At 34.9% G+C, this 15,877-nt stretch overlaps 1 protein-coding gene across 1 annotated transcript in view; it reads right to left on the bottom strand.

The window, feature by feature from the left end:
* Positions 1–15,877, bottom strand: part of LOC134659834 (C3 and PZP-like alpha-2-macroglobulin domain-containing protein 8) — a 230,875-nt gene that overhangs the window by 45,209 nt on the left and 169,789 nt on the right. The window contains exon 7 of the mRNA XM_063515545.1: positions 10,321–10,476. Within this exon, the coding sequence (XP_063371615.1) occupies positions 10,321–10,476 (156 nt within the window). The remainder of the gene's footprint in view (positions 1–10,320; positions 10,477–15,877) is intronic.

The following is a 15,877-nucleotide window of genomic DNA, read 5'->3' on the forward strand; positions in this document are numbered from 1 at the left end:
AATAAATATACAATAATTTGAGAAAAAAAAGATGACCTCATAATAAATGGTAATTATGTTTTCTGTGCTCGTATTACCTAGTTAAAAAAAATAGCCACAAGAAAATATAAAGCAATGAACTTGGTCACTGTTTTTTAGTGTATGATGTCTATTTCAGTTTATAATGTTCTTGGTATTATAAATATTGTATGTATTAGGTATAAAGTGTAGTACCTAAGTAGTAGCATGGAGAAAAAATACATTCTTCACTCTTGTCTTACTATATTTCTTTATGGTAGTAGGTACCTGTATAGATAACTACTTCGTAATAATTTGAAATGATTTCAAATTCTTCTTCACAAGTCTCTTTGCTATGTTGAGCATGAATAAAAAAACTATTAAAGTAGTCTGGCATGGCAGCATCCGCCATAGCGGATGGCATAAAACGCAGATTCCTCTCATAAAACTACAATAACTGTGTTATATTGCGACCTCTCATATAAAAGTTTGCAAGTTAGGTACATTCAAACAGAGCAGTCGTCAAGTAGACGGTTGGTTAGAAAGTTATTTTGTATTCATTACTGAACTTATATACTTACATTCTTCTGTATGTTTAAAAACGTAGCAGAATTAAAAAAGGATAATGGCCATCGAAACTTCCTACTTTTTACGGAATAAAAATCACAAATTTGTTTCTTGACATTCGCACGAAAAGTGCTATTTTACGCACTAGTTTGGAAAGGAAGCCCCATATGTACTGTAAAATCCATTTCAAGTATTTTATTGAGTTAGTTTGTAATAACGTATGTAATATATTAATTGTCAATAAAGTTGTGTCCATAGCTTGAATGTCATTCTCCTGGTGCATTACTTAATACGCGTACATCCTTATATAAGGACGCCTATTTCAAAATTAGCAAAGTATAAAAGGGTGAGGCTAAACACGTTTATAAAAGCTACTCGCAATTTCCACGTGCCTATAAATCTCAATCTTGCAGTCTAGACCCCGCATGTGGCTAGCGTAGGGTTGCCATACGTCCCCTTACACTGGGACATGTTCTCGTTTGTAGCTTGGTGTCCCGGTGTCCCCGCCATTGCCCAAGGGTTGCCATACGTTCCCGTTTGCAGCTTGGTGTCCCGGTGATACTCACCGCAGCAATATTTGCACCCCCCATGTCGCTAAATCAAAAATGCAAAAAAAAAAAACTTGTTCCGGTCGATGTCCCTACACTTATGGCAACCCTAGGCTAGCGGAAGAGAGCGCCCGCAATAGCGCTGCAAAAGCGCTAACAACAAGCTATTTCAAGCGGTAATTAATTGCTTTAACATGCTGAAATTAAGTAAGTCAAGAGCAGGTGTCTTTGTACGCAAACCGCATGGAAGCCAGGACCTGGAACGTAAACTTCATTAAGAGCCCATCAACGTGCACACTAGCGCCACTGCTAAATGATCGTGATTATTTAAAGTCTATGCGTCAAAAGTTAAAACGGCCATTTTTGTTTTGAGTTCATAGATCGACGAATCCAGGAACATAAAAACTAGTTTGATGTATTCAAAAGGTACTTTAATATAAGATACAGTAGGTACGTAGCGGCCTCCTTTTTTAAAATATATTTCGATAAATTTAAATAATCACGATTTACTTAGCAGTGGCGCTAGTGTGCACATTAATGGGCTCTTAAATAAAATTTATAACAGGCTGTGGTAAGCTTTCCGACACTCTGAAAAAGTGTTTCTCTTTAAAACACATTGACTTTACTTATCAACACTTTGCATATCGGCGACGAGCTTCTGATTTATTTTAGTTTTTTTTCTTATGCGTGAAATATACAAAAGATATGCTGACACGACAGAAAGTTAGTCGGTGAGTGATAACAAAAACGTAAAATAATCGAAAATTAATGTATTTCAAAAATATCACCCTATTGAGGCCACGCCTGCATTGCGGATACCATAATAAAATAGTTTATTTCCTAGGTTTTTGTGGATCTGCAATTAATATATACCTACTGTATGGGAAGTTGCTTATGATCACATTTCAGATAACAGCCAGTTTATAAAAAAGAGTGATGTCTGATACGCACATAGGGCAATATAATTGTATTTCACAGTTTTCAACACGCCCGAAATCAATCGAAATTTGATAAGATTGATGACATCAGGAAAGAGTAAAGTGTTTCAGTATAAACTGGATATCTACACCGTACGCCGTACGTACATCCACGCCCACGCGTGATTGATATGCAACCCGCCTCAAACTTTTTCTACCCACTCAATATTCATTTTGTCTAACAAAGTTTCAAATTTAGATGGGACCTAAGTAATTATTAATTACTTTTTGTTATTTTACACAACACTAGGTATGTGTTTGTTAACCGTTCAAAATGTAGGTAAGTAGTTAACGGCACTTTAAATACCTGTAGTTAATTAAAACTAGATGTTTAGATTGTTATAGTTTGTAGCTTTCTAGTAGAGCCCGACGGCTAATTCTATTGTCTATTGTTAAGTAAAACCACTCGTGCCACGTGCCACAACCACCTGCATAAAAAATCGTTCGTTCACTTTACCCAGGTAATTGTATTACAACTCCTATGGAAATTGCAATAAGATTCAAAATGGACTAATGGATAAATATTTTGTTAGGATGTGTGTGGTCCGTTCAACTAGTAACCGAAATACTGAGTGCCGGCGAGTCGAACGCTACAGAACCAGACTAAAATGTGTCATCGAGATGCGTAACAAAGGCGCGTTATCGGAGAGCGCACCTACACTGGTTTTTTGAGCGTTGGACTAGCCCGCGATCAGGTGCCAAATATAATAATTAAGACCCTTTTTTGCAGGTAGCAGTAGCACGTGCGGTTTTACTTAACAATAGACAATAGGATTAGCCGTCGGGCTCTACTAGAAAGCTACAAACTATACTAATTGTAGTAATTGTAAGTTAGCTAAGTTTAAAAAGTTCAAAACTAAGTTGTGTCTATTAATGTTTTTATCATTACCAGTTAAAAATAGGACAAAGTACTCAAACAACATTTTTATGATTTCTATATATTATGTAGAATAAAATTAAGTATGTATTTTTCTTCTAAGTTAATAATCAAAGCACTGCTAAAGATCTCATAATTTTAGCCTATGATTGTTACATTTTTATACTAAGGTTGCAACCCAAAAAGCTATTTGTCAATCATATCGAATAAAAAAAACTTGTGGCGACACTCATGGTAAAATAAATAAAAATAGTGTAAGAACCCGTAACCCGTGTTCATGTTTTAAATCACAGTTAACATTACTCAGCACTAAATAGTGTAACATGAGATCTCGGTTAATGCGGGCTGTTAGTTTAGAAGAACCCGCAGGCAGTGGCGCTCACTCAGCCCCTAGACTAATTTCATTAATCCTATCATTGATTGGATTTGCTGAGCTAGAGCGTACTGGGCGTACTGGCCATGTTAGGTTTGCTTTAAACTTTGCTCTCACTAAATGTAAGCACCTACCTAATGCAAATATTTCATTATTTTGGGGTGTACGATAATCATATTAAAATCTTTTCTTTATTATTAAATATAAATAATCTAACTGTTACGTATTTGAAAAAGCTGTATAACAAGCAATTGGTGGATGAGTTACCTACTTTGAAAAGTGAATACGTCAGAGGAAGTCCTGGCAGATACGAGTCCATCTTTATGGGTAAATTGAACGTCTAAATTCATTTAAGTAGGGAAATCTATTTTTTTTTAAATTTACAAGTAAACGATTTAATAAATTTCAATTTCAACACTTGTAAACTTTTTCCTGCACTTGTTATATTGTAAATAATCATATTATATATTGTAATTATTCTGGAATATTAATCTTCTTACCTAATTTATTTAACGTGCCTCAATTTTTGTCAGGGTATGAAAAATGTACCCACCTTTCTTTCTGAATTAAAATGAGTAAGTATTGAATGCATCGTTACTTTTGATTTAATCTCCGGCAATGTATGAGCTAGCTACTCGTAGTTTCAACATTAATTCAATTCATCCCTATCCTACGAGAATTTCACCGACTCCGCCTAGCTCTGACGGATAACGTCTTTTACTAACGATTTAGTCCCCGCTTAGTTGTAAATCAACGAGTTAAACCAAATGCGGGTTTTCTGGTTAATTCAAAGACAATTCGCATTGGAGGAGTAACTATACCACATATTGTACGGGTAATTGTTTAACTCTAACGCTCTCTTTCACTGGTACAAACAAACAAGCAGCACGTATGTATATCATATCCATTTACATTTTATATTCCTAAATTAGCCTATTTTATCGATTATTATTGAAAAAATGTAGCTGTAACAATATGCTGTCCAATATATCCTTTTATTTAGTTTGAAGGCTATAGACATAAATAAAAAAAAATAGCCCATAGATAGTTATGTTTTAAGTTTAGTTTGTTAATTAATTTATTAGGGAACTCAAATGTAAATAATATGAATAGGTACTTATGAGAACGTATTCTTAATATTATTCGTATACGTAAATTCGTATTTTAATTAGTATTAGCTTTTCGGCGAAGGAAAAAGTTCGTCAGGAAACCTGCATACATCTGCGAAGGAATTCAAAGGTGTATGTGAAGTCCCCAACCCGCATTGGGCTAGCGTGAGGTCTACAAGCCCTCTCGCGCATTAGAGGAGGCCTGTGCCCAGCAGTGGGACGTATATACGAAAACATTTTTTTTTAAATACTATTATTATTTTAGTAAAGTTTACGGCTAAAATAAATCTGCGTTCAAGATTAAATCTCTGTAGCACATCCACTTAAATAAGCCAACAGAAAAAAATTATTTATAACAATTCCTAGAATTTTTCATTTACTTACCTAAGTACCTATTTATTTACCCACTTTGCAAGCTATGATTACGAATGTTGTAAGTACGATAAGTAATAGTCATAAAATGCCTATAAGCACAAATAAAAGTAATTAATGTTTATTAAGGTGCAACGTGGCTAATTAAAACTTAAGTAGAAATAAGAAACCAATTAGCTTTGAAAATGTGTCTAAGAGATGTTCCTATAAATTTCTTATCAATGTAGAAAAAAGGTCGAGCATTTTTCTTCGACATAATCCCCTTTTAAGTCAAGACAAAGATTAGTTAGCTAATTTCTTAAAAGCATTCCCTTTTTCAGATTTAATGGAGTGCTGGATATTTGTCTCTATCTTCGCATAATTTATCTAAGGGTATTAAGCGTGGGACAGAAAAACCAGACAAAATTTAACCGATAAAATTTGTTTGTAAAAATACTGGTTTAAAAACGAAACTAATTTGATGGATTTTACCTACTTTAATAGTACATTATTGTCGAGGTTCGGAAGTAGCTACTTGCAGGCTGAGGATTCGTTTAAACGGACGACCTTGGGAGTCCGTTTAATTGAATCCGAAGCCAGCAAGTAGCCTTCCAGCCGAGTCATATATAGTGCTTTTCTCAAAAATGGTGCAAATAGAAATATTTTACAGAAGCAACGTTCTAATTTTCACAGAAAAAAGTAAAACCATTAAAAAGATTTGCTTGCCGCCTTAAAAAAAAAAGAAGTGTATTTTTCTGCTGAAAATGCGGTAACGTATTTGAGACACCTAAATAGTCGCGGTACCAACATTATAATAATAAGTGCCGATCATCTGTTTGTCTGTTTAATGGACCTATGCCTTCATTTGATATGGCCATTTAAAGTTTTAAAAAGTTTTGAACTCGTTAAATAATGGAATTTGTATGCAACATTGCAGTCCCGAAATCGAGACTGCAATGTTTTTAACTTTTTAATTTTTTGAATGACCATAAACTACGCACTTCGCGACCTATTTTTTAACCGGCAACATCGACTTTGCCGTCCACTTTTGAGAAAAAATATGTGAGCGACCAAGCTTTACTGGACACTGAGTTACTAATACTTAGCAAATATAATATTATACATATATATACAAAAAATACTGAATGATAATCAGAAATCAGAGAGGTATATTTTGATTAAAAAACAAGATACTTAGCTTTAAATTTCAGCAAAATATTTAGTTATAAATATCTAACACACAGCACTGGAGCCAAGCCATAAGACGTGCAGATTCTAAACAGAAGGTCATGTGTCCGAACCGGCTCGTACCGAAAAGTTTATTGGAACTTATGTACGAAACATTTTGCGGTCGGTAAATATTAAAAAGTGTCAAGCGAGTAAAGGACATAGTTCGATGTAATTTCTCAAGACTTCTAATGTCTACAATGAGAAGAGGCAGGGGCCTAGCTCGTGAGATGTACAGCCTAAGATATATGTATGCGGGGCTGGTCGTAACTAGGCTAGTATATACATCTATCATTGTCCTTATCCAAGAGGATCGGAATAGTAAGAAGTCATTGACGTAGGTAATGGGTGGTCCAATCGGATCTGTTTCCGACCCAAATCCCAGAACCTAAAACACTCGATAAGTTGTAATCCAATTATACCCCATTAGCGACACATTTCGACACGTTTAAACGCATGAAGTTTCTGTAATTTATCGAATTATTCCAGCTGATCCCTTTAAACTGAACTATAATTGAATTGGGACGAAAATGCCACATGCTCGTGTTCGGTCAACAATAACCCGACTAATTTGAGATGAGTAAAGCCATTAGCTGCAAAGTACGAGTTTGAGACACACTGCATAAGCATGTGTCAAGCTGACTTCTTTGCAGGGGCTTTGCTTTACCTCATATCTTCCTAGTTACACTTTGCCCTAATCAGTTTTGTTTTTAAAATCGCTCCAAACAAAGACATCATACAATCTTAGTAGGATGATGCCTGAGGTTGCCACATAATCCTAAGATATCCTATAGCATTAAGCATTAAATACCTGCTTGCCACCTGACCTTAAATTCCAGCCCCGAACAGAAACTAGGCCAGAATGAGATTAGACTGATTTCCGCTAGGTACCTATCAAAGGATATTCCATTATACCTAAGTTCCGAGAAACACAAAGATTTCAACTCACATCCTTCCGCTCCCCGGTTTTAATTATGTACGCCTGAATCAGTTTCTAACTGCTTCAGGCTAGCTTAAAGGCTTTCATGATTTTGTTAATTAGAAATGAAAATTCAACAAACCACCTTATATAAATGCTCGTCAATGGTCGCGGAAATATGGCGTCTGGCACGTGTGTACCTACGCTCGTAATATAATTCATAAGATAGTTATCACGGCCTAAAAGCACTTTAGCCGGATTGCCAATTCCGTTCACCATCGTGATGGATTTGCATGATGACGTCAGAACCATTTTCGAATCTATGTAATTGCCCGACGCAACGATGTTAGGATAGCGCATATTAAAACAGGCTTAATTTAGTATTCTATTATTGGAATTGGTTTGGTAATATTGCATTATTCAATTCAATTAGTCGCCGGAGAAATGAAAATAAAAGGAACAAAAGGGAAAATGTTAATGGCATTTTATAGATGTCTCGCAATATCACGCCAAATTTTAGACACATCAATATTTCTTATATTTATTCTGTCATGCTCTGAAAGTGGCTTATTGTTGTGTGGGTGTTGTTGTTGTATGAAGCAGGTTGAAAGTGATAGGTAGGTAGGTAGGGTGGTAGACACGATTGTACAAAATATGCGAGTGTAAGAGAGACTGTACTAATACGATAGTATCTACTTCATCAGTGTTGTCACAGTCAAGTTTAGATGTTTTCAGAGTTTACCACTAAACGTACTTCTTCTTTCTGTATTTACAAGTAACTTAAAATGTCGAATGGTTTAGTAACGTTCTTACGCATTTCCCTTCACTTAATAAAAGCAAATCTTATCGCCGGCCGCCCGAATCTTTGCCACGGATTAACGCAAAGTCTACGCGCCAAAGCGGGCCCTAAATTTGCCCATTTGTATTCTATGTTCCGAGTATCCCGGGGGTATTGAAGTTTCACAAGTTTCTAGAGGGCCAATTAATGAGCCGATTAAACTAAATTAGGTTTGAAGCGCGAACGGCCGGTTTGGATGGCTGAGCCGTATTAGTTGTGCTCTGTTGACATATTGTTGGGCTGAGGGTTTCGCTTGATGCCATAGTTTAGCCGCTTGAGGACGGGAAAGAATGAGTGTGGTCGGCCTAAGAGTTTATCACCCGAGTTGCTAAACCATACATAGCGGTATGTATAGGTAGTTTAGCAACTCGCATGATACCTATACTCTTAGTTATGATAAAATAGTGTCGGACTGTTGGTGAAAGGCATATTCCGGTAATTCGGAACACTTCAAAATGACGGGAAAATCCGAAAATCACCCTGAATTTCATTAAATTTGAGTCCTATTTCGGAATTGTCAGACAATTTTAAGTAGGTAGGTAAGTACACGGAATTAACCGAATACGTGTATAATATTGTCTATATTTACATTAAATACGCATTGCTTAGATATTATTTATGTACTTGGATTAAATTTACAAATAGAGCTGGATAAACTTATTCAACGATGACACATATTACGGACAAATAAAACTTAAGAGATAACATTTGAATAAAATTTAAAAGATAACAAAGGCAGAAATAAAGTTATTTATTAAATATGATGATTAGTGTTATTTCAAGTAGAAATACAACTTTGTAAATCATAAACTAAAAAACATTTTATTTATTTGTTTAATTAAAATATAATTATAAATAATTGAAGGGATGTTTACAAAAACAACATAACTGCTTAGAGCGGTTGACACTTTTTTAAGAACATTGTTAATCGTTTCAGGTGTCAACCAGTGTAGTCAAGTCAGTTATGTTGTTTTTGTAAACATCCCTTCAATTGAATGCGCCTGTAAATAAACATTTGCCTAAAGTATCGGGCAGGTGCGTGTACATAAACCGGCATCCATATTATGATATATTTTCCAATTTTGTTAGACAAATCAGAACAAACGTAATGGCCCGTGTAATGTGAACAACACTGGCTTGAGATTAGCATGCCATTCATTCATTTAAACACACTTTATGTTCACATTTATGGCGGCTAAATCTTGTCATAAAAGCATTTTGCTCGTGCACTGAATCCGTTTAATATTAAACTAGAACGCCTTTGTTGTTTGTTCATCATATTATCTGGATAGGTTATGAAATATGGATTGGGAAAGAATAGGTCCAAATAACTAAAAAAAAAATGAGACCTAAAACGTCGCTAGCTTCACTGTATTTTTTATTGTAAGAATCATGCATATAAAAACGCCGAAAACGAAATCACCTCGTCAAAGTCACCTTGTCCTACAAATACTAGCAGAAAGTTCCTTTTAGTGACTTCCCACTCCTAAGAAACGTTTATATAAGAAAATCGAAGGTCTATATTTCCTATGCTCGAAAAGCAACGGCCGGGCGCAACATAAAATAACATTAATTTTCTAGTTCCTATTTTGGCTGTCGTACAAGATATTGTTACGTGAAGGAATGTGCCAAGTTGAAAGCTAAACTTGGAACTTGGCCATAAAAACGAAATAGTACTCAGGTTAACAAAACTACTCTTTCAGCAACACGGAGCAACATTTATTTGGGGCTTCGTAATACGTACCTATTTACCTACGATCACGCAATTGAAAGCTTGACCAACCTTGGAACTATTGAAACGTAACGTTATTAATTATTTAATACTAAATACCTAACGTCGAATGAAATGCCGTTCTTGAACCTGCGAAACTGTGAATTCTAAAACGCTTAACGAACGTACATAAATCGTACTGTTTATAATAATTGAATTAATGTTTTTAAACACAATTATACACGCTATTGTATGAAATCATTGTGAACATAACAAGTTGTTCGGTCTCTGTGGAATTATGCGAAAATTTAATTTGGCTCTGCGTTGAGTTTTTTTTTTAAAGCTATTACGAGAATGGCTGAAAACTTTTTATTTCGTTATTGTTTAATTTAATGTACATGAGTGTTAGTCATTAAATGCATTAATTATTATTTTGTTATTAATTATATTGTGTCATTAATCATTATAGTCAGTCTACTTTAGTTTAAAGGAATCGATCGTATTAGCCTTAATAAAGAAGCACGTATATTCATTTCCGATTAAACTGAATAAACATAATAATATGTGTCTTGAAATATCGAGTGTTAAAATGAAGAAGCAAAAACGTTCTTTTTAATTAGGTACCCTTTTAATGAGATTATGATTTACCAAAATAATGTGTAAATAAATGATATATTGCATATCAAATTATTTATTATTTTACTTTATTCATACCTATTTATTACAAGCCAACCAAAACTACTTACATTAAAAATAAAACACAGCCATACACAAGCCAACCAACCCAGACAACAACAAGCCAGAGCCGTATGAAAACCCATATTACCTGCAGATTAACGTAAGGAGCATCAGCCATAACAGTCGGTACAATGAAGCCTCCCTCGCCCGTCGACATGTCGATGTCTTGGCTGTAGATGTCAGTCTTGTCATCGTACAACTTCACTCGGACGCGCACCGCTTTCTCCGTACTCATTGCTTCTACCTGCAACAGACAATGATATTAAATTCACTGTTAGAAAATTACATAAGATGGGAAGGTGTACAATTAAAAACCCTTCAAGTGGCAGGAACGGACTCCTGGTTAATTACGTCATTTTAATTAGATTAATTACAATAAAATCAAAATATCAATAACTCGAAAATGACGTATGCTACTTGAAGGGTTAAAGAATTTTCAGTTAACTATTATTAAACTTCACTACACCTTATAAAACAAAGTCCATCGCCGCGTCTATCTGTTTGTGTGTATGTTTGTCCGCGATAAATTTAAAAACTACTGAACGGATTTTCATGCGGTTTCATCTATCAATAGAGTGATTCTTAAGGAAGGTTTATAATTTGTTACGGTTTTGTGTAACCCGTGTGAAGCCGGGGCGGGTCGATAATTTATAAAGTGCCTCGTAAGCATGTTCGGCCAGCAGTAAGAATTCGCTCGTATTCGTGATGAAACATGTAGTTAACCGTGGGATGAGATAATAATTAAAACTGAATTTGAATTTCGAATTGGTTCTAGCTGAACGCAGGTTTCTACTCCCGAAATGAAGCAAATTGCCATCTTGTGCAATTTAGGCACTTGTGAAACTGTGCCGGCAAGACAGATCTTAATTAAGTCATTAGGTTAAGTCAACCCGCCTGGCTCTCGCCCAATACCAGCGGCGACAGATTCCGATATAAAATATAGCGGTAATTAACTTATCTTGAAAGCGAGATTTACTTTACTTTGAGATTTTTATTAAAGTTTTCGTCTCAGTGCACGTGATCGGCTGAAATATTTTTCTGCTCCTGTATTTTTAATTGATATTGTATAATCTTTAAAGCACAAAGTTAGTATTTAATTCAAGCGAAAACCATCTTATAACGAGCAAATACAGTATATATATATGTATAAATATATGGTCGTGATGATGATCTCTGGGAAAACGCGCATTTTCGAGTTTTTATATGTTTTCCGAGCAAAGCTCGGTCTTCCAGATATTATAAGTAAATTGAAATAATTTCTCATTGAAGTAACCAGTAACCATGGACGTCATCTAAATAAATGATTTCTGAGAAATATTGCACAGAGATTAAGTGCTGATATTAAGTAAAGTACCCGTTAGAGATGATACAGTCCATCACTATGCAATCTTTCAACTCGCCTTTTGTTTTCGTCTCTGAATCAATCAAACTCAATATTGTCATTCACGGGCTCATTTGTAATGCCGCAGTAAGACAAATTCAAAATGGAAGACTGATATAATGCGGGCGAAGAGAAACGTCGATATAAAAGCTCTTCGTTAGATCTTAGGAATTTATTACATTGTGCGGCTGCCAAGACGTGGGAAAGAATGATGTGGAAGAGCTAGGGGAATATAGATTATACTGACAGAAATTAAATTGTTTTAGTACGTGATCTTCTTAGGTTTTGAGGGAATTGTAAAAAGCATGACAAAAGTAATTAAACTGAGGAACATTTTTCCTTAAATCCGGGCGATAGGCGTTGAAAATTATATCATGAGCAAGTGGATGACAACAAGTAATAACCTGTAAATATTTTAAATTGAATTTATATTGTTTATCGTTAACCTGCGTCTATTGTTGATAACCAGTACGGCTACCATCAGTTTGGCACTGACATAAACGCCGTCGAGAGCGTAATTTACTTTCTATACATCTCGCTCGTACTCGCATATTAGTGCAAACGAGATGTATAAAGTAAATTACGTTCTCGATAGCGTAAGTGTTAGTTTTGACACTGTCAGTGACTCATGATACGGGCTCTGGGTGGGTACAAATTATCTTTCACCTATCATTGATGTCGTTCACCTAAAGACACGTCTATATTTTCAACATTTTTCTATTGCATTCTAACGATTTCAATGAAAAAATGCAATAACAACCTACATAAAAATAAAAGTAAAATAAAAGTAATAAAGTAAATAAATAAAAAAATAAAGACAAATTTTGACAATAAGCCATATCCAGACTTCTTTAATAATAAACTAACAGCCAGAAACAGAACAGAACAGTCCAGAAATTCTTTTTTCAAGAAATAAAATGTAAAAGTGTTGAAAACGTATCAACACTAACGTCTACGAGAGTTCCAAGCTCGAATAAAGAAGTAAGTACTCTCAAAAGTTTCACCGAGGCTAACGAGTCCACATTTGTTATTATTTGTTCTGTACATCAACACTAAAGTTGTACAGACGACGTACAAGTATTAAATTTGTTAAAGTAGGATAAAAGGAATCTATGTACACCTACTCTAATCAAAATGAAGATATTAGATTTAAGCTTTACTTATTGTTGTATCTATAGATTCTAAAACTATCTGTAAGTACTGACGATATTAACTCGCAAGCTACATAATTTATAATTATAAAAAATAAATAAAAAAACACTTGAAAAATTCCCATGCCGACGGATTTTTTTTGAAATATATCATACTTACAAACTAAAAACTATTTATTTTTTAAATAGATAACAGTGTAACATATAGGTATATATGCTGACACCTACACTAGGTATAGCCAAATGTGTCAGCAACAGTTCAAGTTTTATTTTAAGATTACGCAGAAGCGGGAATCGTTTTTATTAAAATAGCAGGAAGTCGTTTTATTACGGAAATACGTGTGTGGGTGATACCCAAAGAATAGACAGGTGTTATTGAGGAAATATTACTTACTGTAAATAAACCTGAGCCGTCCTCTTATATTTTCATTCTTACTCATATTTATTTTTGACTCATTTATTTATTTTGGTTACGTACCAGCTCCGTTTATTTTGCATTTGCGGAAAAAGGATTGGAACATAACGTGTGTATCTTTCCCGCGACGCATTTAACGTAGGTACTAATTATTTAATGACTAAAAGCATTACCTTTAAATATTATATTTCAGGTTTATTGGGTTTCCTTTTCCTCTTCAGTATGAGGTAGGTACTAGTTACTTCCTGACTAAAACCTTGAGCTTGATGCCAAATTCTCCGTTACATACTCTTGGAGGCCGATCCTAAACTGAATAAGGCGGGACGGGGCCGGGCCGGCGCCGGGCTGGAGCTTCCGGGGCTTCGTTTTCCATGGAAAGCATCACGTGATCACAGATCAGCCGTCATAGAAAATGACATGTCGGATGCCTCGGCTCGGTCTAGCGTGAATCATCCTTTAAGTAATATGTACCGAAATCGAGAACTGCTATAGAAGTCGAATTGATAATTTTAACGTCAAAAAATAATACGTTCATGAAAATGCAATATAATTGTAAACAATAATTAAGTAACTCATTATATTTAGCGTTTTCATGTAAACTCCGTTACTTGTTCATAATTGTAGCTTTTGAATTCGATTAAAACATGAAAAACAAAACCAAAAATGATCAATATTCATATTTCACTTCACGATGAAAGCACCGCAAAAGAAAAAAAGTATTCTTTCAATGTAAGCGTCTCAATACACCGCTTGTTGTTATTGCAGAGATTAATTCATCAGCACCGAACATTTGTAATTCAAATGAGGGCGAAGGGTCGCCCGGCATTCGTCGAGAATGCTTTTCGCTTATCTTTTGATTGCAATTTTAACGAAAAAACACCCTTAGGTTTGCATTTACTTACATTCGATTTTATTTGGTTAAATTTAAATCTGAGTATTTCTTGCTTTTATTTACACATATTTTGGTCAAGTGTTAGTTTTATTTACAATTTGGTAACGTACGCTAACATTGGCAACACAAATATTATTAGCCTGCACTTTAAGGGGATATTACGATGACAACTGCAGCTGCCGTGACTGCTGAGTGGCGGATTGAACGTCATAATCGCGGCAGTATTGCGGTGGCGAACGTCACTCATTTTATCAAGGAAATTGACAGATACAGCGGCAACATCTACGGTTGATATTCAAATGTCACCTATAGGAATCGTGCGTTAGTTCGGGTAATGCCGAAAGCCGTGGCTGCATTTGCAGTACGTGACAGATGACCCCGGCAAGCGAAATGCAGTAATATTCGGTAGAAACAGTCGGAAAATTGGTGGAGATTAACAGTCGATACGGTTGTTTTCAAAGTAAAAATTCAACTTAGGTTTTCTTTCATTGCAAAAACATTTTCTTTCATTAGAATTCCTGTAATTTCCTCTGTTCTTTCAAACTTGTTGCTTTTTTCCTTATATAAAAATTCTTTAAATCTCTTTGTTGTATAATTTGTTCTTAGAATACGTTTTTGGTCGCCCGTTTATAAGTAGCTTCTGGAATGATGATGATAACGATTGATACCTATCCAACCTACCCTATATCCCCGGACCTCAAACGATGTCCATACCAAATTTTATCTAAATTGGTTCAGCGGTAACTGACAGACAGAGTTACTTTTGCATTTATATACCTACTCGTAATATTGGTAAGGATTTTGCTGAAAGTACTAAACCGCTCTTATAGTTCTGCAATAAACTATATTACAAAATGTTTGGCGCTACGTAAACGATAGGGGAAACTGGGGAGGGTTGATCACCCCTTTTGTTTTTAGCATACATTTTCTTAACTATTTGTAGTATTGAAAAACTTTATAGACCATACGATTCAGAATTTATCTCTTCATTAATAGTTTGAATTAGAACAGATTTGTGCAATAAATTAGACCATTATTTAATGAAAACCCATACTGTTGACTTTTACCATGTGTCCCCTATGTAAGGGAGACTTGTTTACCCCTGGTCGGGAGCCTTGATCCTAGGGGGATCAAGTGACCCTGGTTCTTGGGACACATGGTAAACAGATTTTTACCATGTCTCCCCGTACCAGATTCGCATTGATTATATAACTCGGATCGCTATTAGCAATGCATCTATAATTTGTAAAATACACAGCAAACATATATATATTGCATCTTCCATGCTTTGAAGTTGTATTTCCGGTAATCAGATGTCTAAGCCGAAGGGATCAAGTCTTCCAGATTTGGGGACACTTGGTAAAAAGATTTTAAGCGGCAATGTCATATTTCGAGGGTAGTATCTACATTAATTTATTCACTTTATCTAGAGAAAATTAATATATGAAGATATCAAACACAAATTAAGCCATAATCTTATACTTTTAAAAAACAATGTAATCGTATTATCCATAAAACAACATAAAATAGGGAATCAATTTTTGAACCAAAAAAAAGTTAAAATAAAACAAAAATCTAAGTTATTAACATAAAATTTCTTGTAACAAGCTAAATTTTTTAAAGTTATTATGAAGGTATTTTTAGCGTCAGATACCTACAGCAATTTTAAATTTTTTACCCATCTCTGGTCGTTATTGTTTACTATATTAAATAAGTTTAGAAATTTACTGCTTACGTTTCGAGGACGGTGTTTGAGCTGCATAATCCTAAAATCCTTTCTATGGACCGTCGGTTCTATAGTACATA

This window comes from Cydia amplana, chromosome 2, assembly GCF_948474715.1.
Source record: "Cydia amplana chromosome 2, ilCydAmpl1.1, whole genome shotgun sequence".
Lineage (NCBI taxonomy): Eukaryota > Metazoa > Arthropoda > Insecta > Lepidoptera > Tortricidae > Cydia > Cydia amplana.